At 42.0% G+C, this 26,250-nt stretch overlaps 1 protein-coding gene across 1 annotated transcript; it reads right to left on the bottom strand.

The window, feature by feature from the left end:
* Nucleotides 1-2,107: 2,107 nt before the first annotated feature.
* LOC147960395 (uncharacterized) lies at nucleotides 2,108-3,704 on the bottom strand. The gene is made up of 3 exons (XM_087535800.1): nucleotides 3,561-3,704; nucleotides 2,844-3,120; nucleotides 2,108-2,766 (listed from the first exon to the last, which is right to left on the bottom strand). Exons 1-3 carry the CDS (start codon nucleotides 3,702-3,704, stop codon nucleotides 2,108-2,110), a joined length of 1,080 nt encoding a protein of 359 aa, XP_087391926.1.
* Between the last annotated feature and the right edge of the window lie 22,546 nt (nucleotides 3,705-26,250).

Below are 26,250 nucleotides of genomic sequence, written 5' to 3'. Positions count from 1 at the left end.
TGGTTTTCCACACAGCATCATAACCGATAATGGTACTAATCTGTCCAAAGGTGCTATGGAAGAATTTTGTCAACGTGAGCACATCCGGCTTGACGTGTCATCAGTGGCTCACCCCCAATCTAATGGTCAAGCAGAGAGAGCCAATCAAGAGATTTTGAGAGGCATCAAGCCCCGTCTTATGGTTCCTTTAAAGTGGATGCCGGGTTGTTGGGTGGAGGAGTTACCTTCTGTGTTATGGAGCATCAATACCACACCAAATAGATCTACGGGTTACACATATTTCTTCATGGTCTACGGAGCAGAGGAGGTTCTCCCTAGTGACATCCGTCATGACTTGCCCCATGTGGCGGCTTATATTGAAGCTGATAATGAGAAAGCACGGCAGGACTCACTGGACCTGTTAGATGAGGGGCGTGATCTCACAGTGGCTCGTTCGGCGATTTACCAGCAAGACCTGCGTCGTTATCATAGCCGCCAGGTTAAAACCAGAACTTTTCAAGAAGGCGATCTGGTTCTCCGGCTCATCCAGGATCAGACTGATATGCACAAGTTGTCCCCACCTTGGGAAGGACCTTTTGTGGTCAGGAAAAATCTGCAGAACGGATCATACTACCTTATCGATGTTCGAGAGCGCAAAGGCTCACGTAAATCGGAGGAGGAGACCCAACGGTCGTGGAATATAGCTCATCTTCGGCCTTACTATACTTGAGCCACAGGCTCTTATTATGTACATAGTTATGACAATGTATATATTATGATCAATATAATAAACCGGAGCCTCAGCTAAAGCGGGGTCTCTGTTGTTTTTCTTACATCATGTGTGGTTACATGGGGGCTTCTGCTTATAAAGCGGAGTTCTATTTACCCATTGATCCGGCTTATAAAGCCATATATATAAAAAAGTCGCTTGGGGGTTTGGTCGTATTCGAACCATAGCTACACCTCTTGATCGGCATAAGGCCACCAGGGAAATCACTTGGGGGCTTGGTGTATTTGAACCATAGCTACACCTCTTGATCGGCTTAAGGCCAAAAGGAAATCACGTGGGGCCAAAGAGAGTGTTGCAAAAGCACAATTCAAACATAGGCACCCATTCAGCACAGCTCAAAATATTGCTCGGGGGCTCTTTGCTTCTCAAAGAACAAAGAAGTCTACACCCTTGTAGTAGGCTATCAAGCCAGGCTTGGAAGCCAGGTGTATTCACCTAAAACCCCGGGCTATCCTGCCTTTTTAAGTAAGCCACTCCGTCCAGGTAATCCTGGTATGACCCATCGAACGTTTGACAAGTCAATCTCATAGACCCTGAACTTGTCAAAGTTAAAATGACGATTGGTTAATGTGAGGTCCATCTTAAAAGGCTTCGAAAAATGGTTTAACTCGGTGGCCTGGCAGCCCATGAAAAGCCTCAATTTTGGGCCTAGTAGCCCATGAAAAGCCTTGCATGTTCTTTTTATGTTTTTATTTGCCAAGTTTTTTCTCCTTTGGTGAGATTCATAATATCTTATGATAAACCGGCGTTTATTGACCCAGGTTGGCTTTCAACAATAAGTTGTAAGTACATGATCAGCTATAATCCGGCGTTGATTGACCCGGTCTGGTTTCGACTACAAGTAACTAGCATTATATATGGATACACTGGTGTTTATTATAACCCGGTACGGTTTTATCATGAATCGGCAAAATAGGGAAGGATTTATCAATACCTAAGATTGGGGTTATAACCCTAAATGTACAAAAGTTGGTCAACCAACAGTGTGATTCAATATCACAGGTATCATCTCTTTCATCTTTGATTATTTTCAAAGTACGGCCTTGGTTATAAACCCCGGCTATATATTTGGGCATCATGACCTGTCCAGCAGTAAACCGCCAGGACACTTTCAAACTTCTTGTATGCAGGAATAGTTTGCATAACACCGCTATAGATTATGAACATAATATATCCTAAAGCAGGATGGATTAACAGTATCAAGCAACATAAATATGCGCGATAGCATAGCAGACCAAGTATTTTGAACTAGCCTATTACAAGGCGCGTTAATGCCCAAAAAGAATAATTGTTTTCAGCAAGTGTGGCAGTACGCAGAAGGCTAAACCGGCCTCCGGATCATGACTCGTCACCAGGCTGACTTGAAGGCTGTGGATCGTCTTGCGCTGGTGCATCCTCCTCCTCCTCTCTACCCAGTGGTTGGAAGTCAATGGTTGCCCAATCGATTCCAGTTAAGGCTTGGAACACAGCTTCATCACTTATAAGGTTGGAGGGGTCAACATCAGGGGCATAGGTATGCTTACGGATTGGCGGAATAAGATCTTCTACATCATGTGTTGGGGCATGATATCTTTTATGATCAGAATCATAAACCGGCTGATAGTGAGAGAGATCTGTTTCCTCAGCCAATTTGCTCACTAAGGGGCGCATTTCCTTTGTCAACCTTTGAAGATCATCATTGTTAAACTCTGAACCGTCCTCCTTTATGCCAGGATAGACGCTGCCTATGTCTGACGAGTCAAGATCTGGTATCCATGCCTTAGCCTGGATTAGCGTAGTCAGTGCACCTGACCTTGCAGCTGATCTTTTTAGCTCGTCCAACCGGGCAGGTAGCATTGACAGCTTCTCAAGGGTTTCCTTTATCAAAGTTGGAGGCGGTTTGTTATGAGCAGCAGTGCAAATGGCCCGTTGGGCTCCGGAATATAACTGATCTATAAGAGTATAGGCAGCCTTCAGCTTCATCCGCATGTCAGAGCACAGATGGGTAATACGAGTTCCTTTGTCATTGCGAGCATCAGTAAACTAGTAACTGATGAGATAATGTGTGTTGAAAACTTCAGATGAGGATACTTACCAAACACAGCAGAGGTCATGGCATTTATCTGCCGCTTTAAACCGGTCAGCTCTTCGGCCATCGATTTAAGGGCTGCTTCTGCGTCTTCAGCTCTCTTTTGCAATGCGGTTTTCTCTATGCCCCAATCCGCACATTCCATCTTCAAAGTTTCCTTCAGCTTCTCCATGGCTGCTAAGGCACTGGTCAGTTCCTCTTTGGCTTTGGAGGTTTCTGCTTGCTGGGATTTGATATTTCCTTGAAGGTCAGCGGTTTGGGCTTCCTTTTTGCTCAGCTCAGCCTATAAGAGAAAGACATGTTATGAGGTGGCAGTGAATATTGGAAGTACCAAGCACATAACAAGTTATACACTTGGCACTTCGGGGCTAATGCCTATTTGCTTGATTATCAGAAATTTTTTACAAGTCCCAAGGACAATACAAGTATTATTCTTGGCACTTGGGGGCTAATGTACATTTGCTCAAAGTAACATTGTTCAAAGTCCTGGTTCAGCTTGGAAAGATAAACCGGCCCTTGGGGACTACACAGGCAAAAGTTAAAAGATTGCAATTCTAAAGTACCGGTTCATCTTAAAAAGATCAGCCGGCCCTTGGAGGCTAAGCATGCAAAGTTGAGGTATTACAAAGTCGCGGTTTAGATTGGCATCATAAATCGGCCCTTGGGGGCTACTGGAGTTGGTATTTGAAATTGGACATAAGAGAGAAACAGTTATGTACTTACCTCGTATCGCTCCTTCAACAGATTCACTAAACCGGCTTCGTATTCGTAGTTTGTGTACAGACGGTTTAAAAAATTAGAATGAAGTTCTTGGGCATTGAGGTGGGCGTAGCTTGACAAGTTTGTGCTCCACTTGCCTTTGCCCATAGCAGAAAGCTCTTCCTTGGCACTATGCTTTGATAACGCAACAGGATTGCCAGGGGTGGTGTGGCCAACGCCAGTAATCATAATGTCATTTTCCTTGTCATCAGCGGCCTTTACTGGAGTTGATGATTTATCAGTAGCCTTAGCTGGACTTGACGGTTTATCGTCAGTTCGGACCGGGATGGTCGGTTTATCAGCATGGTCTGTTGTGTCAACGTCTACTTGTTCAACAAAAAAAGTCATGATCTTGAGGTGGCGGATCATCAAGCACGGCGTCGGCATTTGTTCCTTCTGGTTCTGGAGTTCTCTCCGGTTCAATAACCACATTGTCATCAGACGGTTTATTTACCCGAGCTTTCTTGCTGGGTCTGGCCTTGGCTCTGAAAGGAAAAGATATAGAGGTTAGTATAGCACGCAAGTATAAAGTGTCAAAGGATTAAGTTTAAAGTGTTTACCCAGGAACAGTCTTAAGAGGAGGGAGCTGTGTGGCCGTTGACTCGCCAGATGATGAATGAGGCGTTCCCTGATAATTTGAATCGGATGGATTAAGAGGTTGTCGGAAATAACCCACCTTGGGATAAGAAGTGTCGGAAGTGTGTGAGACCTCAGATTGACGTTTTCGAACCGGAGTGTTCGGTAAACCGGCTGAAGTGACTACTTGGCCGCTGTGCTGGGTTGTGCGGCGAGCTTCATGTTGCTGCTTCTTCAAAATAAAGTGTGTGTCCAAGTGAGCTAGGGGGTGAGAAAATCTTACTTTCCGGATTGCTTGTCGGATTTTTTGTGTTGGCAGAGGGTCCAAACCGGAGGAAAGGATAATTACCTCTACGACATCGGCTTGGCTGCCTTCAACGTCATCCTAATAATAATCATTGTCAATGAGGTGTATGAAAAATGAACCAAGAGAGTCAAGTTCTACCTCTGAGGTTGGATTATCAAGATCCTCATCGAGGTTCAATGATACGTCTCCAACGTATCTATAATTTTTGATTGCTCCATGCTATATTATCTACTGTTTTGGACATTATTGGACTTTATTATCCACTTTTATATTATTTTTGGGACTAACCTATTAACCGAAGGCCTAGCCCAGAATTGTTGTTTTTGCCTATTTTAGTGTTTCGAAGAAAAGGAATATCAAACGGAGTCCAAACGGAATGAAACCTTCGGGAACGTGATTTTCTCACCGAACATGATCCAGGAGACTTGGACCCTACGTCAAGCAACCAACAGGGAGGCCACGAGGTAGGGGGCGCGCCTACCCCCCAGGCGCGCCCTCCACCCTCGTGGGACCCATGTTGCTCCACCGACGTACTTCTTCCTCCTATATATACCTACGTACCCCCAAACGATCAGATACAGAGCCAAAACCCTAATTCCACCGCCGTAACTTTCTGTATCCACAAGATCCCATCTTGGGGCCTGTTCCGGAGCTCCGCCAGAGGGGGCATCGATCACGGAGGGCTTCTACATCAACACCATAGCCTCTCCGATGAAGTGTGAGTAGTTTACCTCAGACCTACGGGTCCATAGTTATTAGCTAGATGGCTTCTTCTCTCTTTTTGGATCTCAATACAAAGTTCTCCCCCTCTCTTGTGGAGATCTATTCGATGTAATCTTCTTTTTGTGGTGTGTTTGTTGATACCGATGAATTGTGGGTTTATGATCAAGTTTATCTATGAACAATATTTGAATCTTCTCTGAATTCTTTTATGTATGATTGGTTATCTTTGCAAGTCTCTTCGAATTATCAGTTTGGTTTGGCCTACTAGATTGATCTTTCTTGCAATGGGAGAAGTGCTTAGCTTTGGGTTCAATCTTGCGATGTCCTTTCCCAGTGACAATAGGGGCAGCAAGGCACGTATTGTATTTTTGCCATCGAGGATAACAAGATGGGGTTTTCATCATATTTCATGAGTTTATCCCTCTACATCATGTCATCTTGCTTAAAGTGTTACTCTGTTCTCTTGAACTTAATACTCTAGATGCATGCTGGATAGCGGTCGATGTGTGGAGTAATAGTAGTAGATGCAGGCAGGAGTCGGTCTACTTGTCTTGGACGTGATGCCTATATACATGATCATACCTAGATATTCTCATAACTATGCTCAATTCTGTCAATTGCTCAACGGTAATTTGTTCACCCACCGTAAAATACTTATGCTCTTGAGAGAAGCCACTAGTGAAACCTATGACCCCCGGGTCTATATCTATCATATTAATCTTCTAATACTTAGTTATTTTCATTGCCTTTTATTTACTTTGCATCTTTATCACAAAAATACCAAAAATATTATCTTATCATATCTATCAGATCTCACTCTCGTAATTGACCGTGTAGGGATTGACAACCCCTTATCGCGTTGGTTGCGAGGATTTATTTGTTTTGTGCAGGTGCGAGGGACTCGCGCGTAGCCTCCTACTGGATTGATACCTTGGTTCTCAAAAACTGAGGGAAATACTTACGCTAGTTTGTTGCATCACCATTTCCTCTTCAAGGGAAAACCAATGCAGTGCTCAAGAGGTAGCATTCAACCCGGTGGATTCAGCTGCCTTCTTCTTGGCAGGTTTCTTGACAACCTTCGTCTTAGGTCGAGGGGTCTTGGCCGGTTTATCTTGAGGTTTCTTCTTCCAAAATGAGTCGTCACCCTGTTAAAAGATTGACATAGGATATAAAAGGTTACACAGTTAAGAACATCAAGTACAAGCAGGAGTGAGGCAATTCTTACAGCTGACGGTTTATTCAAAGTATAGAAGGGACTTAATCCGGTCTTGTTGCAAACAGCCTCCGATTCATTCGGTATTTTCTTAACAGACTCGGTAACTTCAGCCTCTGTTAGCTGAATATCAATATGTCGTTGAGGATCTTTTGAGTCCCCTATGTACTCACACATTAAACCGGGGCGACGGCTTAACGGTAAAATGCTCCAAGATATCTAGCAACGAACAAAGTCAACTCATGTCAAACCATTAGCCATAAAATCTCTGAGCTTGGCGAGTTGTGGTGCATATGTGGCCCGTTCCTTGGCAGTCAGCCGTTGCAGAAATGGATGTGTGTTGGTAAGCCGGTGAGCACGATAACCCGGCAGGGGGTTCTCATCATCAAGGGAAGTATCCTTACAGTAGAACCAAGTCTGGTTCCAATCCTTAGGATGACTATGAAGTTTGGCGTGAGGGAAGCTGACGTCCTTCCTTTTCCAAATAGAAACGCCGCCAAGTTCAGTGTTGGGCCCATCTACAAATTCAGTATGACGGTTCAAATAGAAAAATCCCTAAACAATTCAACAGTCGGCTCTTCTTGTAGATAGGCCTCACAAAACACTTGAAAGTCACAAATATTGGACACAGAGTTAGGTCCGATATCTTGACGGTGGATCAGGAAGCTGGCAAGCACATCACGAAAAAACTTGGATCCGGGCGGTTTAAAACCACAGCTCATATGATCAACAAATACCACTACCTCGCCATCCTTGGGGGTAGGAGGATTTTCTGGACTGGGGAACTCACCAGTGGATTTCGCTTCGTTTTGATAAAGCGCCAGTTCTGACGCATCCATCTAGTTGTTCTTCAGTAACCCAGGAAGGGACCCAGTTACAAGCATAAAATTGTTTGGCCATTTCGAATGAAGAGCTAGAAAAAGATTGATGCCGGTTTAAGACTCATGGTTGGCAAGCATAAAGCGTAGCAGGTTAAGGAAAAGGTATTCAAGCATGCAAAATTGTTAAGCCGGAGGTTGATGCTATTATAAATGGTAAAGCGATTGGCGGTTTACAAGGGGAGTAATGGTATATGGCAGATTATTTTCTAAGGGATAAACCGCCTATGCAGACAATGAAAGTACAGATCTGAAGCAAAAAGGATGACTAAGTGAGGGAAAACAAGTTTCAGAGATCAATATGGTAATTTCAGATCTGCAGTGTATCAATAAATCGAAACATATTCAGACTCAAAATACAGGTATTTAAGCAGTTCATCAGGTCCAGATGCGTTTTTCTATACGGAAGAAGATATTCTAAGGATGAAAAAGGGGATTGCAACCACGACTGCGCAAGAAAATGTTGGAATCTGAGTTTGCTGCTTACATTATGGAGATGAACAGAGAAGAACAGCCGCGGGTTTTGATGAACTCGCGAGAACCCTAGCGGATCTACAGAGGACAGGAAGAGGAACTCATCTAAGCTGTTGAAACAGCGGAGGCGCGCCGCGTTTCTCTGGAACGTTCAGGTTAATGCAGCGGCCGGAGGTGAAGACGAGGGCGGAGCTTGACGACGGCGGCTGCGCGTACGGGTTAGGTCGGCGCAAGGAAGAAGCGAGGAGGCAAGAGGGGAAAAATGAAAAGGACCCCCCGGTCTTGTTTATAAGGAGAAGGGATAAGTGACAGGCGTGAAAATCGAGGAGCCCAAAAAATTGGATATGTGACAAAGCGGTCACCTCGATTGTCGGAGGATCATTAATGAAGGTGAGACATACAATTTTTACTAACAGGTGACGTCATGGCGATTTATTACAATCTTGGAGGATGACTTCATGGCGATTTACAAAATTTGTGCGAAGATGCTAAAGGGGGAATTTTCTAAGTGTTGAAGATTGACATGAACAAGTTCAAATCAATCTGGGGCCTAATGTTGGGGATATTACTACTAAATATAAACCGACCATGAGGGACTGGGTTATGCCCACAGTGAGTTAGTCATGTTTGAAGCCCATGAAGACAAGAAGTATGGCGCTTTACAGAGGAGATCTAACATGAAGGCCCAGTGCTCGAAGGCAGATTAGAGCCCGAAGACATAAACCGCCATATGATATGTAACTTATGTTGTAAGGCAAGGAAAGATAGAAACCGAGCCGGGCACGTGTATGAGCCGGCCTCGGGATTCTGTAAACCACCGGGCGTTAACCTGTGTATATAAAGGGACGACCCGGCGGCGGTTTAGGGACAACAAACAATAACTCGAGAGCCAGGCAAAGCGGATTCGCTCCCTGGTCATCGAAACCCTAGCAATTCCATCACAACTGGAGTAGGCTTTTACCTTCACCGTAAGGGGGTGAACTAGTATAATTCCTTGCATCCCTTGTCCGCTTTAACCCCTTCAAGCTAACCTGTCACGATGGCTCCACGACTAAGTCCTTTCACGAGGACATCTGCCGTGACAAAACCACGACAGCGGGTATCGTTATTTTCTGACCTTCACAGATGATTTGAGCAGATATGGGTATATCTACTTAATGAAACACAAGTATGAAACATTTGAAAAGTTCAAAGAATTTCAGAGTGAAGTTGAGAATCATCGTAACAAGAAAATAAAGTTTCTACGATCTGATCACGGAGGCGAATATTTGAGTTACGAGTTTGGCCTCCATTTGAAACAATGTGGAATAGTTTCGCAACTCACGCCACCTGGAACACTACAGCTTAATGGTGTGTCCGAACGTCGTAATCGTACTTTATTAGATATGGTGCGATCTATGATGTCTCTTACCTTTCTACCACTATCATTTTGGGTTTATGCATTAGAGACAGCTGCATTCACGTTAAATGGGGCACCGTCTAAAAATCCATTGAGACGACACCGTATGAACTGTGGTTTAGCAAGAAACCAAAGCTGTCGTTTCTTAAAGTTTGGGATTGCGATGCTTATGTGAAAAAGTTTCAGCCTGATAAGCTCAAACCCAAATCGGAGAAGTGCGTCTTCATAGGATGCCCAGCAGAAACTGTTGGGTACACCTTCTATCACAGATCCGAAGGCAAGATCTTTGTTGCTAAGAGTGGATCCTTTCTAGAGAAGGAGTTCCTCTCGAAAGATGTGAGTGGGAGGAAAGTAGAACTTGATGAGGTAGTTGTACCTTCTCTCGAATTGGAAAATGGTTCATCACAGAAATCAGTTCTAGTGATGCCTACACCAATTAGTGAGGAAGCTAATGATGATGATCATGAAACTTCAGATCAAGTTACTACCAAACCTCGTAAGTCAACCAGAGTATAGTCTGCACCAGAGTGGTACGGTAATCCTTTCTGGAAGTCATGTTACTAGACCATGATGAACCTACGAACTATGAGGAAGCGATGATGAGCCCAGATTCCACGAAATGGCTTGAGGCCATGAAATCTAAGATGGGGTCCATGTATGAGAACAAAGATGGACTTTGATTGACTTGCCCGATGATCGGTGAGCCATTGAGATTAGATGGATTTTCAAGAGGAAGACGGAACACTGATAGTAGTATTACTATCTACAAAGCTCGAATTGTCGCAAAAGGTTTTCGACAAGTTCAAGGTGTTGACTACGATGAGAGTTTCTCACTCGTATCTATGCTTAAAGTCTGTCTGAATCATGTTAGCAATTGCCGCATTTTATGAAATTTGGTAAATGGATGTCAAAACTACATTCCTTAATGGATTTCTTAAAGAAGAGTTGTATATGATGCAACCAGAAGGTTTTGTTAATCCGGAAGGTGCTAACAAAATGTGCAAGCTCCAGTGATCCATCTATGGACTGGTGCAAGCATCTCGGAGTTGGAATATACGCTTTGATAAGTTGATCAAAGCATATAGTTTTATACAGACTTGCGGTGAAGCCTGTATTTACAAGAAAGTGAGTGCGAGCACTACAGCCTTTCTGATAAGTATATGTGAATGACATATTGTTGATCAGAAATGATGTAGAATTTTCTGGAAAGCATAAAGGAGTGTTTGAAAGGAGCTTTTCAAAGAAATACCTCGGTGAAGCTACTTGCATATTGGGCATCAAGATCTATATAGATAAATCAAGACGCTTGAAAAGACTTTCGATGAGTACATACCTTTGTAAGATTTTGAAGGAGTTCGAAATGGATCAGTCAAAGAATGAGTTCTTGCCTAAGTTGTAAGGTGTGAAGTTGAGTAAAGACTCAAAACCCGACCATGATAGAAAATAGAAATAGAATGAAAAGTCATTCCCTATGCCTCAGTCATAGGTTCTATAAAGTATGCTATGTTGTGTACCATACCTATTTTGTACCTCACCATGAGTTTGGCAAGAGGGTACAATAGTGATCCAGGAGTGGATCACTGGACAACGGTCAAAATTATCCTTAGTGGAATAAGGACATGTTTCTTGGTTATGAAGGTGACAAAAAGTTCGTCGTAAAGGGTTACATCGATGCATGTCTTGATACTGATCCGGATGACTCTAAGTCTCAATTTGGATACATATAGAAAGTGGGAGCGATTAGCTAGAGTAGCTCCATGAAGAGCATTGTAGACATAGAAAATTTGCAAAGTACATACGGCTCTGAATGTGGCAGACCTGTTGACTAAACTTCTCTCACAAGCAAAACATGATCACTCTTTGGGTGTTAATCACATAGCGATGTGAACTAGATTATAGACTCTAGTAAACCCTTTGGGTATTAGTCACATGGAGATGTGAACTAGTCACATAAAGATGTGAACTATTGGTATTAAATCACATGATGATGTGAACTTTCTTCGATAAAGGGTGGATTTATTGACTCAAAATGGAGCATCAAGAAGATACAAACATGATGAGCACACACCCGGCCTCTACATAGCTAGGATGCAAACAACCAACACCAACGCACGCACACAAAAACATGTCGGCAAATAGCAAAGTCATATAAGACCAAAGCTATGCATGTAGGCGAGGAAAAAAACTCCAAAGCGATCAGATCCAGGATCGACAAACTATAACAATGACCATATCTGCACCGACCATGTCATAACGTCACTCGGACGACGAGGTTCTTCAACAGCAACGCCTTCAAGAAGGGAGCGACACTCAAGTGCCACCGTCACCGCATCCAGCCACCCAAGGCTACAATCTAGGTTTTCACCCTGAAGAATCAGTCTGAGCATTCTGAACAATGCCTTCAACAAGGTAACGATGTAAAAGCATCGCCATTGCCAGGTATAGCCAACTCGGATCAGACCTAGGCTTTCACCCCAGAGCTCAAGACTAGGTGCTCAAGTAGCACCACCATCGAAGTCATTCATGTGTTGTCGTCACCACTTTTCCACAATCCCAGCAGCTACAGGTGATGACGTTGTGAACTAGATTATTGACTCTAGTGCAAGTGGGAGACTGAAGGAAATATGCCCTAGAGGCAATAATAAAGTTGTTATTTATATTTCCTTATATCATGATAAATGTTTATTATTCATGCTAGAATTGTATTAACCGAAAACTTAGTACATGTGTGAATACATAGACAAACAAGGTGTCCCTAGTATGCCTCTACTTGACTAGCTCGTTAATCAAAGATAGTTAAGTTTCCTGACCATAGACATGTGTTGTCATTTGATGAACGGGATCACATCATTAGTGATGTGATGGACAAGACCCATCCGTTAGCTTAGCACTATGATCGTTTAGTTTATTGCTATTGCTTTCTTCATGACTTATACATGTTCCTATGACTATGAGATTATGCAACTCCCGAATACCGGAGGAACACTTAGTGTGCTATCAAACATCACAACGTAACTGGGTGATTATAAAGTTGCTCTACAAGTGTCTCCAATGGTGTTTGTTGAGTTGGCATAGATCAAGATTAGGATTTGCCACTCCGTGTTTCGGAGAGGTACCTCTAGGCCCTCTCGGTAATGCACATCACTATAAGCCTTGCAAGCAATGTGACTAATGAGTTAGTTGCGGATGATGCATTACGGAACGAGTAAAGAGACTTGCCGGTAACGAGATTGAACTAGGTATGATGATACCGACGATCGAATCTCGGGCAAATAACATACCGATGACAAAGGGAACAATGTATGTTGTTATGCAGGTTGACCGATAAAGATCTTCATAGAATATGTAGGAGCTAATATGAGCATCCAGGTTCCGCTATTAGTTATTGACCAGAGATGTATCTTGGTCATGTCTACATAGTTCTCGAACCCGTAGGGTCCGCACGCTTAACGTTCGATGATGATATGTATTATGAGTTATGTGATTTTATGAACCAAAGGTTGTTCGGAGTCCCGGATGTGATCACGGACATGGCGAGGAGTCTCGAAATGGTCGAAACATAAAGATTCATATATTGGAAGGCTACATTCGGACACCGGAATGGTTTGGGTCGTTTCGGAGTACCGGGGGTTACCGGAACCCCCCCCCCCCCCAAAAAAGGTATTAGGCCTCATGGGCCTAGTAGTGGAAGAGAGGAGGCAGGCCAAGAGGTGGCGCCCCCGCCCCCTAGCCCAAACTGAATTGGGGTAGGGCTAGGGGGCTGGCCCCCCTTTCCTTCTCTTCTTCCTCCCCTTCCTTCTTCTCCTACTTGGAGTAGGAAAGGAGGAAACCTACTCCTACTAGGAGTTGGAATCCCCCCTTCGGGCACGCCCCTTGAGGCCGGCCCTCCTCCTCCTCCCCTCCTTTATATACGGGGGAGGGGGCACCCCATAGACACACAAGTTGATCTTTTAGCCGTGTGTGGTGCCCCCCTCCACAGTTTCACACATCGGTCATATCGTCGTAGTGCTTAGGCGAAGCCCTGCGCCAGTAACTTCATCATCACCATCACCACGCCGTCGTGCTAATGGAACTCTCCCTCGGCCTCAACTGGATCAAGAGTTTGAGGGACGTCACTGAGCTGAACGTGTGTAGATCGCGGAGGTGTCGTACGTTCGGTACTTGATCGGTTGGATCACGAAGACGTTCGACTACATCAACCGCGTTACTAAACGCTTGCACTTTTGGTCTACGAGGGTACGTAGACACACTCTCCCCTCTCGTTGTTATGCATCTCCTAGATAGATCTTGCGTGATCGTAGGAAAAAATTTGAAATACTGCGTTCCCCAACACTCCATTCATCAAGTGAGCTAATGTCAAATAACCTCTTCTCACCGGCAAATTTGAAATCATAATTGAGCTCTTTATATCCCAATATGCCTTATGTTCTAGTTCGAGAGGTAAGTGACATGCTTTTCCATAAACCATTTTATACAGAGACATACCCATAGGGTTCTTATAAGCAGTTCTATAAGCCCATAATGCATCATCAAGTTTCTTGGACCAATTCTTCCTAGATCTATTAATAGTCTTTTGAAAAAATAATTTAAGCTCTCTGTTGCTCAATTCTACTTGACCACTAGACTGAGGATGATATGGAGATGCAATTCTATGGTTAACATTAGATTTAGCAAGCATTTTACGGAAAGCACCATGAATAAAATGTGAACCACCATCAGTCATTAAATATCTAGGGACTCCAAACCTCGGAAAATAACTTCTTTAAGCATCTTAATAGAAGTGTTATGATCGGCACTACTAGTTGGAATAGCTTCTACCCACTTAGTAACGTAATCAACAGCAACTAAAATATGTGTATACCCATTAGAGGAAGGAAAAGGTCCCATATAATCAAAGCCCCAAACATCAAATGGTTCAATAACTAGTGAATAATTCATAGGCATTTCTTGACGTCTACTAATATTACCAATTCTCTGGCATTCATCACAAGACAAGACAAACTTACAAGCATCCTTGAAGAGAGTAGGCCAATAAAAACCGGATTGCAATAACTTGTGTGCAGTTCTATCTCCAGCATGGTGTCCTCTGTAAGACTCGGAGTGGCACTTGTGTAGGATATATTCCTGTTCATGCTCAGGTACACAACGTCTAATAACACCATCTACTCCCTCTTTATAAAGGTGTGTGTCATCCCAAAAGTAATGTCTTAAATCATAGAAAACATTTTTCTTTTCATGGTATGTGAAACTAGGTGGCATAAATTTAGCAACAATTTAATTAGCATAATCGGCATACCATGGAGTAGTATGATAAGCATTTATGACAACTAATTGTTCATCAGGAAAGCTATCATCAATAGGTAGTGGGTCATCAAGAACATTTTCTAACCTAGACAAGTTGTGTGCAACGGGGTTCTCAGCTCCCTTTCTATCAATAATATACAAATCAAATTCTTGTAACAAGAGAACCCATCTAATAAGTCTAGGTTTAGCATCTTTCTTTTCCATGAGATATTTAATAGCAGCATGATTAGTGTGAACAGTTACTTTGGAATCAACAATATAAGATTTGAACTTATCACAAGCAAATACAGCTGCTAGAAATTCTTTTTCAGTAGTAGCATAATTTTTCTGGGCACTGTCTAGAGTTTTACTAGCGTAATGAATAACATTCAATTTCTTATCAACTCTTTGTCCTAGAATAGCACCAACAGCATAATCACTAGCATCACATATAATTTCAAAGGGTAGATTCCAATCAGGTGGTTGAACAATAGGTGCAGAAATCAAGGCTTTCTTAAGTATTTCAAATGCTTCTACACAATCATCATCAAAAACAAAAGGAACATCTTTTCGCAAGAGATTAGTGAGAGGCCTAGAAATTTTAGAGAAGTCTTTAATAAACCTCCTATAGAAACTAGCATGACAAAGGAAACTTCTTATACCTTTGATATCTTTAGGACATGGCATCTTTTCAATAGCATATACTTTAGCTTTATAAACTTCAATACCTCTTTCAGAAATTTTATGCCCCAAGACAATACCTTCATTAACCATAAAGTGGCACTTCTCTTAATTCAAGACAAGATTAGTTTCTTCACATCTCTGCAAAACTCGATCAAGGTTGCTTAAGCAATCATCAAAAGAAGTTACATAAACGGAGAATTCATCCATGAAAACCTCAACAATCTTTTCACAAAAGTCAGAGAATATAGCAGTCATACATCTTTGAAAGGTAGCAGGTGCATTGCACAAACCAAAAGGCATACGTCTATAAACAAAGGTACCGAAAGGGCAAGTAAAAGTGGTCTTCACCTGATCATCTTTTGACACGGGTATTTGAGAGAAACCAGAATAACCATCTAGAAAGCAAAAATGTGTATGTTTGGATAGTCTTTCTAGCATTTGATCACTAAAGGGTAGAGGGTAATGATCTTTTCTAGTAGCATTATTCAATTTATGAAAATCAATTACCATTCTATAACTTGTAACAATTCTTTGTGGAATCAATTCATTCTTGTCATTAGGAACAATAGTAATACCTCCCTTCTTAGGGACACAATGAATGGGACTTACCCATTTACTATCAGCAATAGGATAAATTATACCTGCCTCCAGAAGCTTTAGTATTTCATTTCTTACCACTTCTTTCATCTTAACTGGTTTAGCATCATTCTCAAATTAATTTTGTGCTGACATAGAGTGAGACTAATGCCCTTAAGATCATCAAGAGTATATCCAATAGTGGCACAGTGCTTCTTTAGAGTTTTCAATAATTTCTTTTCTTCATGCTCTGAAAGGTTAGCACTAATAATAATAGGATATATATTATTTTCATCAAGATAAGAATATTTCAAAGTATCAGGTAATTGTTTAAGCTCAAGCACGGGATCACCCTTGGGTGGAGGAGGATCCCCAAGGATTTCAAAAGGCCAATTGTGTTTTAAAATAGGCCCGATTAAATAATATTTCATCTATTCCCCTTCTTTCATTCATAAACATATCATTTTCATGGTCTAGCAAATATTGTTTTAAAGGATCGGTAGGAGGTACGGCAATAGAAGCAAGAACAATAATTTCATCTTTACTAGGCAACTCTTTATCATGGGGTTTCTACGAAATTTAGAGAAATTAAAATCATGAGACATACCCCCTAAACCAACAGTAACAATATCTTTCTCGTAGTCTATCTTAGCATTGACAGTATTCAAGAAAGGTCTACCAAATATAATGGGACAAAATTATCTTGTGGGGAACCAAGAAAATAAAATCAGTAGGGTATTTAATTTTCCCACACAAGACTTCAACATCTCTAACAATCCCAACTGGTGATATAGTATCTCTATTGGCAAGCTTAATAGTAACATCAATGTCTTCTATCTCAACAGGTGCAATATCATTCATAATCTCTTTATATAAGGAATAAGGAATTGCACTCACACTAGCACCCACATCACATAAGCCATGATAACAATGATCTCCAATTTTTACAGAAACAACAGTGTAATGATGTCTACTACACAACCTTCTTCTTGTAGACGTCGTTGGGCCTCCAAGTGCAGAGGTTTGTAGGACAGTAGCAAATTTCCCTCAAGTGGATGACCTAAGGTTTATCAATCCGTAGGAGGCGTAGGATGAAGATGGTCTCTCTCAAGCAACCCTGCAACCAAATAACAAAGAGTCTCTTCTGTCCCCAACACACCCAATACAAAGGTAAACTGTATAGGTGCACTAGTTCGGCGAAGAGTTGGTGAAACAAGTGGTATATGGATAGTAGATAAAGGTATTTGTAATCTGAAATAATAAAAACAGCAAGGTAACTAATGATAAAAGTGAGCACAAACGGTATTGCAATGCTAGGAAATAAGGCCTAGGGTTCATACTTTCGCTAGTGTAAGTTCCCTCAACAATACTAACATAAATGGATCACATAACTATCCCTCAACATGCAACAAAGAGTCACTCCAAAGTCACTAATAGCGGAGAACGAACGAAGAGATTATGGTAGGGTACGAAACCACCTCAAAGTTATTCTTTCCAATCAATCCATTGGGCTATTCCTATAAGTGTCACAAACAGCCCTAGAGTTCGTACTAGAATAACACCTTAAGACACAAATCAATCGAAACCCTAATGTCACCTAGATACTCCAATGTCACCTCAAGTATCCGTGGGTATGATTATATGATATGCATCACACAATCTCAGATTCATCTATTCAACCAACACATAGAACCTCAAAGAGTGCCCCAAAGTTTCTACCGGAGAATCACGACGAAAATGTGTGCCAACCCCTATGCATAGGTTCCCAAGGTCACGGAACCCGCAAGTTGATCACCAAAACATACATCAAGTGGATCATAGAATACCCCATTGCCACCACAGGTATCCCATGCAAGACATACATCAAGTGTTCTCAAATCTTTAAAGACTCAATCCGATAAGATAACTCCAAAGGGGAAACTCAATTCATTACAAGAGAGTAGAGGGGGGAAGAAACATCATAGGATCCAAATATAATAGCAAAGATCACGATACATCAAGATCGTATCATCTCAAGAACACGAGAGAGAGAGAGAGAGAGAGAGATCAAACACATAGCTACTTGGGCCTTTTCTCTTTTTCTCTCATTTTTTTGGGCCTTTTCTTTTTTTATGGCCTTTGTCTTTTTTTGGGCCTTCTCTTTTTTTATGGCCTTTGTCTTTTTTTTATTCCTCACTTGGGACAATGCTCTAATAATGATGATCATCACACTTTTATTTTCTTACAACTCAAGAATTACAACTCGATACCTAGAACAAGATATGACTCTATATGAATGCCTCCAGCGGTGTACCGGGATGTGCAATGACTCATGAGTGACATGTATGGAAGAATTATGAACGGTGGCTTTGCCACAAATACAATGTCAACTACATGATCATGCATAACAATATGACAATGATGAAGCGTGTCATAATAACGGAGCGGTGGAAAGTTGCATGGCAATATATCTCGGAATGGCTATGGAAATGCCATAATAGGTAGGTATGGTGGCTGTTTCGAGGAAGGTATATGGTGGGTGTATGATACCGGCGAAAGGTGCGCGGTATTAGAGAGAGGCTAGCAAAGGTGGAAGGGTGAGAGTGCGTATAATCCATGGACTCAACATTAGTCATAAAGAACTCATATACTTATTGCAAAAATCTACAAGTTATCAAAGCAAAGTACTACGCGCATGCTCCTAGGGGGATAGATTGGTAGAAAAAGACCATCGCTCGTCCCCGACCACCACTCATAAGGAGGACAATCAATAAATAAATCATGCTCCGACTTCATCACATAACGGTTCACCATACATGCATGCTACGGGAATCACAAAATTTAACACAAGTATCTCTCCAATTCACAACTACTCAACTAGCATGACTCTAATATCATCATCTCCATATCTCAAAACAATTATCAAGTATCAAACTTCTCATAGTATTCAGCACACTCATAAGAGAATTTTATTATTCTTGAATACCTAGTATATTAGGATTTTAAGCAAATTACCATGCTATTTAAGAATCTCAAAATAATCTAAGTGAAGCATGAGAGTTCATCTATTTCTTCAAAATAAAACTACCATCATGCTCTAAAAGACATAAGTGAAGTACTAGAGCAAATGACAAACTACTCCGAAAGATTTAAGTGAAGATCAATGAGTAGTCGAATAATTATGCAAATATGTGAAGACTCTCTAACATTTAATAATTTCAGATCTTGGTATTTTATTCAAACAGCAAGCAAAGCAAAATAAAATGACATTCTAAGAATGGCAAATATCATGTGAAGAAGCAAAAACTTAGGATCAACCGAAACTAACCGATAGTTGTTGAAGAAGAAAGGTGGGGTGCCAACCGGGGCATCCCCAAGCTTAGATGATTGAGACTTATTGAAATATTATCTTGGGGTGCCTTGGGCATCCCCAAGCTTGAGCTTTTGTGTCTCCTTAATTCCTTCATATCACGGTCTCCCTAAATCTCAAAAGCTTCATCCACACAAATCTCAACAGGGACTCGTGAGATAAGTTAGTATAAACCATTGCAAAAACCTTATCATACTCTACTGTAGCAAATCACTAAAATTATTATTCAACATTTCATACTAAATGCCTCTGCATATTTAATAGTCCTATCCTCAAATAGAATCATTAAAGAAGCAACCATATGCAAACAATGCAAACATAACAGCAATCTGCCTAAACAGGATAGTCTGTAAAGAATGCTGCAACATCCATACTTCCCTATCTCCAAAAATTATGAAATAAAATTCCCACTGTAGTAAATTTATCATATCTTAATATTCAAAAGGTTTCAACATTTTATCACATTCTAACTTCTCTAGGGAATTATTGCAACAACGGTAAACTTTCTGTTTTCAAACAGTGACATGTATACTTGTAACATAGGCATAGTAAAGGCTATCAATGCCACTTTTATTGAAATAAAAGATGCAAAACATTGCTCTAAATAACAGAAAGCAAATACTAACAAAATAAATTGACGCTCCAAGCAAAACACATATCATGTGGTGAATAAAAATATAGCTCCAAGTAAAGTTACCGATGAACGAAGACGAAAGAGGGGATACCTTCCGGGGCATCCCCAAGCTTAGGCTTTTGGTTGTCCTTGAATATTACCTTGGGGTGCCTTGGGCATCCCCAAGCTTAGGCTCTTGCCACTCCTTATTCCATAGTCCATTGAATCTTTACCCAAAACTTGAAAACTTCACAACACAAAACTTAACAGAAAACTCGTAAGCTCCGTTAGTATAAGAAAATAAATCACCACTTCAAGGTACTGTAATGAACTCATTATTTATTTATATTGGTGTTAAACCTACTGTATTCCAACTTCTCTATGGTTTATAAATTATTTTACTAGCCATAGATTCATCAAAATAAGTAAACAACACATGAAAAACAGAATCTGTCAAAAACAGAACAGTCTGTAGTAATCTGTAGGTTTCGACCACTTATGGAACTCATAAAATTCTCAAATAAATTTCTGGACCTGAGGAATTTATCTATTAATCATATGCAAAAATAATTAACTAAATAGCACTCTCCAAATAAAAATGGCAGCAGTTCTCGTGAGCGCTAAAGTTTCTGTTTTTTACAGCATGATCATAAAGGCTTCTCCCAAGTCTTCCCAAAGGTTCTACTTGGCACAAACACTAATTTAAAAACTAAAACCACATCTAAACAGAGGATAGATGAATTTTTTATTACTAAACAGGGACAAAAATCAAGGAACAAAAATAAAGTTGGGTTGCCTCCCAACAAGCGCTATCGTTTAACGCCCCTAGCTAGGCATGATGATTTCAATGATGCTCACATAAAAGATAAGAATTGTAACATAAAGAGAGCATAATGAAGAATATGACTAGCATATTGAAAGTGCAACTATCCCTGGGTGGTTTTGGTAATTCCTAACAACATATAGCTCATTGAGCTAACATTATTCCAAGATTAATATTTCAGGAAAAGCTCAATGAATGGCATGGCATGGATGAGGAAAGTGGATCCCTCAAAATTCTAAGGACAAAAAGTTTGGCTCAAGCTTGAAGCTCAAGACTCTACATTTTATATTTTAGTGATCCAAGATCACATTGAGTCTATAGGTAAAGCCAATACTATCAAGGAGGGATGAGGTGTTGCTTAATGGCTTGCTTGCTCAAAGTGCTTAGTGATATGCTCCAAAACCCTCAACTACCTTCCCACATCCACATATGACCTAAACCAAAAGTCAAACTCGACCCCACCGATTCTTTCTATTCAACGCCACCGAGTTTCAAATGTCATAGCCACTGCCACAAACCCTAGGCAAATCGGTCTCACCGATAGGGATCTCGGTCTTACCGAGATGGGATTGTAATCTCTCTGTTTCCCTTCGTAACGTTTCGGTCTTACCGAGATGAGCGATCGGTCCCACCGAGATTGCAATGTAAACTCTCTGTTTCCCTTTTGTAACATTTCGGTCTCACTGAGATGAGCGAATCGATCCCACCGAGTTTACCTGACCAACTCTCTGGTTAGATTATTACCAAAATCGGTCCCACCGAGTTTGTGTAATCGGTCACACCGAGATTACGTTATGCCCTAACCCTAACCATATCGGTCCTACCGAGTTGCATCTCAGTCCCACCGAAAATCCTAACGGTCACTAGGTTTGCTGAATCGGTCCGACCGAGTTTAACCATACGGTCCCACCGAGTTTGGCAAATTGTGTGTAACGGTTAGATTTTGTGTGGAGGCTATATATACCCCTCCACCCACTCTTCATTCGTGGAGAAAGCCATCAGAACATACCTACACTTCCAATACATATTTTCTGAGAGAGAACCACCTACACTTGTGTTGAGGTCAAGATATTCCATTCCAACCATATGAATCTTGATCTCTAGCCTTCCCCAAGTTGCTTTCCACTCAAATCTTCTTTCCACCAAATCTAAATCCTATGAGAGAGAGTTGAGTGTTGGGGAGACTATCATTTGAAGAACAAGAGCAAGGAGTTCATCATCAACACACCATTTGTTACTTCTTGGAGAGTGGTGTCTCCTAGATTGGCTAGGTCTCACTTGGGAGCCTCCGACAATATTGTGGAGTTGAACCAAGGAGTTTGTAAGGGCAAGGAGATCGCCTACTTCGTGAAGATCTACCGCTAGTGAGGCAAGTCCTTCGTGGGCGATGGCCGTGATGGAATAAACAAGGTTGCTTCTTCGTGGACCCTTCGTGGGTGGAGCCCTCCGTGGACTCGCGCAACCGTTACCCTCCGTGGATTGAAGTCTCCATCAACGTGGATGTACGATAGCACCACCTACCGGAACCACGACAAAAACATCCGTGTCTCCAATTGCGTTTGAATCCTCCAAACCCTTCCCTTTACATTTAGTTGCATGCTTTACTTTCCACTGCTCATATACTCTTTTGCATGCTTGCTTGAATTGTGTGGAGATTGCTTGACTTGTGCTAAGATAGCTAAAATCTACCAAGAACTAAAATTGGGAAAAGGCTAGATTTTTATTTGGTCAAGTAGTCTAGTCACCCCCCCCTCTAGACATACTTTCGATCCTACACATATTTAAGCCTAACCCACTTCCTATGCATAGGGATTTTGTGAGCAAAAAACTTATGGGAACAATAATCAACTAGCATAGGAAAGCAAAACAAGCATAACTTCAAAACTTTAAGCACATAGAGAGGAAACTTGATATTATTGCAATTCCTACAAGCATATATTCCTCCCTCATAATAATTTTCAGTAGCATCATGAATGAATTAAACAATATAACCAGCACCTAAAGCATTCTTTTCATGATCTACAAGCATAGAAAATTTACTACTCTCCACACAAGCAAAATTCTTCTCATGAATAATAGTGGGAGCAAACTCAACAAAATAACTATCATGTGATTGAAAATTCAAATCAAGATGACAAGTTTCATTGTTATCATTATTCTTTAAAGCGTATGTGTCATCACAATAATCATCATAGATAGGAGGCATGCTTTCATCATAATAAATTTGCTCATCAAAACTTGGGGGACAAAAAATATCATCTTCATCAAACATAGCTTCCCCAAGCTTGTGGCTTTGCATATCATTAGCATCATGGATATTCAAGGAATTCATACTAACAACATTGCAATCATGCTCATCATTCAAATATTTAGTGCCAAACATTTTATAGATTTCTTCTTCTAGCACTTGAGCACAATTATCCTTTCCATCATACTCACGAAAGATATTAAAAAGATGAAGCGTATGAGGCAAACTTAATTCCATATTTTTTGTAGTTTTCTTTTCTAAACTAAACTAGTGATAAAACAAGAAACTAAAAGACTCGATTGCAAGATCTAAAGATATACCTTGATGTGGAGCATCCTACGATCATTCCCATGTACACTCGAGCATACTCCATTGGACACAAGGTGAACTCGCTCCTTTCTGAATCTTCCCCTTCCGCATGTAAGAAATGGATGCTACTTCAAGCGCGGACCTTGTGCATACTCAGGTACACCCGAGGAGACCAAGGAGAGCCCAAGGACCAAGGCCAAGTGTGCGCGGGAGCGAAGGAAGGAGAAGGAAGAAGAGCCAGCTGCTACAGGCCCCGGACATCCGGCCCCAGCCCGGACATCCGGCCCCTTCGCCTGGAAATCCGGAGCACGCTAACCAGAGAGCAGAAGAATCGGGCAACTCCAGCCTGGACATCCGGCCAGAGGCCCGGACATCCGGCTCTTCGTGAGCCGCCGGACATCCGGCACCTGCCTGTGCGCAGAGATCGGGCCAAGGGCCCATGTATCCCCCCTCTCACTTACCCCTTCATGGGCTAGCACTATATATACTCCCCCACCTCCTCCTAGTTAGGGTCAGCGTTGGTTTAGCCCATTGGAGAGATAGAGCTTCGCTCATCCATAACGGATCTACTCCACGAGAGAGACCGCGACCTCTACGGAGAAGATCCACCTTGGATTCAAGACCCCTCACGGGAAGATCCCCTTGTGGATTCAAGACCTCCTCACGGAGAAGAACCGGTTACCTATTGTATCGTCCGCTGTGGACTTTGGATCTTGTATCTTCCTTTGTGTTCATGGATCTAGCGCATGTGTGATCATTCTTATCGGTTTTAGTGTTTCTCTCGTGTTTCCCCTCGTGATTCCCCTTGTTTTCCCCTCGTGTTCCTCGTGTTCTTCGCGGGATCCGCTCCTTTCGTGAAATATCGGGCGATTAGGGTTCTAGCCTTGTTTTGCTTGATTTCGTCCTAAATTCAAAAATCCCCACCAAAAATAGCCCCAAATTTTTTTGTGATTTGTTGGTTTGACGAAGTTTTGTTGATTTTGATCCATGGATTTGCTTGGTTTTGAGTGGATCTAGCATATCCCCAATTTTCCCCACTTTCCATCCACGAAATCCCGTCAGTTTTGCCCCCAAATTCATCTATTTCCGCCCCCAAATCGAGTTTTGATGTCCCAAACGAGATCTGGAATTGTCGGGCCGGACATCCGGGCCTCAGGCCGGACATCCGGGCCCCAAGCCGGACATCCGGCTCCTGGAGCATAAAACCTGCACGGTTCTGGGCATCAGCCCCCGGATATCCGGCCCCCACCCCCGGATGTCCGGCCCCTGGCATTTCAGCCTTTCCCATTTCACCATTTTGTCCATAACTAATTCATACGGAGTCCGTTTTTGACGTTCTTTAGCTCGTTGAAAAGGTCTTGACATCCCCCGTCCCAAAAAAATACTACCATCACCATTTGACTCCATCAAATTTTTGGAACTTTGGCATCTTTGACTAGGACTTCCACCACAACCTCCGCATAACCACCACCGACTTCCGCAACCTAACCAATTTTGTTCCTTATAGCATTTGTGGTTGTTTGAGTTGTGATTTGAGTCTCCTAAGGTGTCTAGGCTACTTAGGGACGATTTCTTCTTCATTAACCACCACCACCACCACCATAACTCCCACATAGGCTTGCCCACCATACACTTCCACCACCCTGACTTAACCCAATTTTATTTGTGTTGTGAGTTGTGTCTCCTAAGGTGTTTAGGCTACTTAGGGATCGTGCTTCCAACTCCGACACCGTGTATAGCCAACCTTACCCTCCACTTCCGCATTGCCTACTCGTATAAACCATCATTGCACTTCCACAAAACCACCACCGCATTCCCGCTACCACCATTTGACATTTGAGATTTTGAGTTTGTGGTTTTTCCGTTTCCTAAGGTGTTTCGGCTACTTAGGGACGAGTCTCCATCATCTTGTATCTCCATCAAGATCACCGCCACTCATCATCACCGCGGATGGTAACCTCCATATCATCTCGGTATCGTGGTATCCCTCCATTGTATATTCCCTTGCCATTGCATTGATAACCCCTAGCCCATTTTGCGTTACTTGCCTATCGAGACTAGCCATTTGAGTATTGCCGGCAACATTACTTGTGCACATTAGTGATCTACACCATATATTGCATACGTAACATATCATATTGGTATCATATCATCCCTTGTGTCACAAGATTGTTCCCGTATATACCCAATTGCTACCTTGGTTTGTGCATTTCGCATTGTGGCATTACAAAAAAAGCTTTTAAGCAAAAAAAGAGAGAGCAAAGAGCTTGTAAGCAATCGCCATAGCATCATACCCCATTGTCATATCCGATCATCTTGGATCATACCACCGGAACATCATATACATAGCATACTTGGGATAGAAGTCATTGCATTTTTGTCTCCTATAGGTTGTGCACAAGTGTCATATCCACCTATTGAGCAATCATGCTAGCGTCTCCCTAGAGTTGTGCAACAAGAGCATTTTCCGTGGATTCCACATTTTGAGCTCATCCTTGGTTGCATGACCCCATTTATCTATCCGTGTGTGTGTTTCTGTGTGTCACATATTGCTATTGGTCTACTTGTTTCACTTGCGAATTTGTGAATCTCTTTCAACATTATTAACTCTTGCTAACATTTTACATCAAATTTTTGTGCCCCTATCCTCACCGAGCTCCACCATAAGCCTTCTTTGTGTATGTGTGAGAAACCGACAAGAATTGGTACCAATTGTGCTATTTCCTTGTCCACATTGGAGTGATCATTGATCCACTTTCAACTTTGGTCAAGGTACATTTGGTATTCGTTCTTCTCTTTCTACCACTCACGTTTTTTCTCTTGGAGTGATGGATAGGCAAGGCATTTCATCTCCGGTCTTTGACAACAACGACGGCGTGAACAACTACATCACCAAAGCGTCAATCTTCGATCTACAACGACAAATGCAAGGCGCACAATCAAGATTGCGAGAGCGCATCGAGAACCTCTCCATTGACATTCACCACTCCGAAGCGAGGAAAAGGGACTACATCGACAACAAGCTTTCCGCACAAAAGGAGGAGCAAGATGCAAGGATGGAGGAGATTCGGACCTTGTTGATCAACCGTTCTTCCCCTTCATCATCCTCAAGGCGGCGACATTCCAATCACAAGTCTTCGCAGCGCAAAAATGATGCAAGTGCAAGTCGTCCACGTCCACATCTCCATGGCGACCACCA

Source organism: Triticum urartu, chromosome 7A (genome assembly GCF_056163025.1).
Source record: "Triticum urartu cultivar PI428250 chromosome 7A, HENAU_Tu73, whole genome shotgun sequence".
Taxonomy (NCBI): Eukaryota; Viridiplantae; Streptophyta; class Magnoliopsida; order Poales; family Poaceae; genus Triticum; species Triticum urartu.
This window is presented reverse-complemented; position numbering and strand designations above follow the sequence as displayed.

Bases quoted from the DNA above. Each gene is read 5' to 3' on its own strand.
- LOC147960395 (XM_087535800.1), bottom strand. From the start codon at position 3,704: ATGGGCAAAGGCAAGTGGAGCACAAACTTGTCAAGCTACGCCCACCTC. The intron at 3,121-3,560 runs GTAAGTACATAA...TTTCTCTTATAG, and splicing joins TGTTGAAGGAGCGATACGAG to GCTGAGCTGAGCAAAAAGGA. The intron at 2,767-2,843 runs GTAAGTATCCTC...GCAATGACAAAG, and splicing joins CATGACCTCTGCTGTGTTTG to GAACTCGTATTACCCATCTG.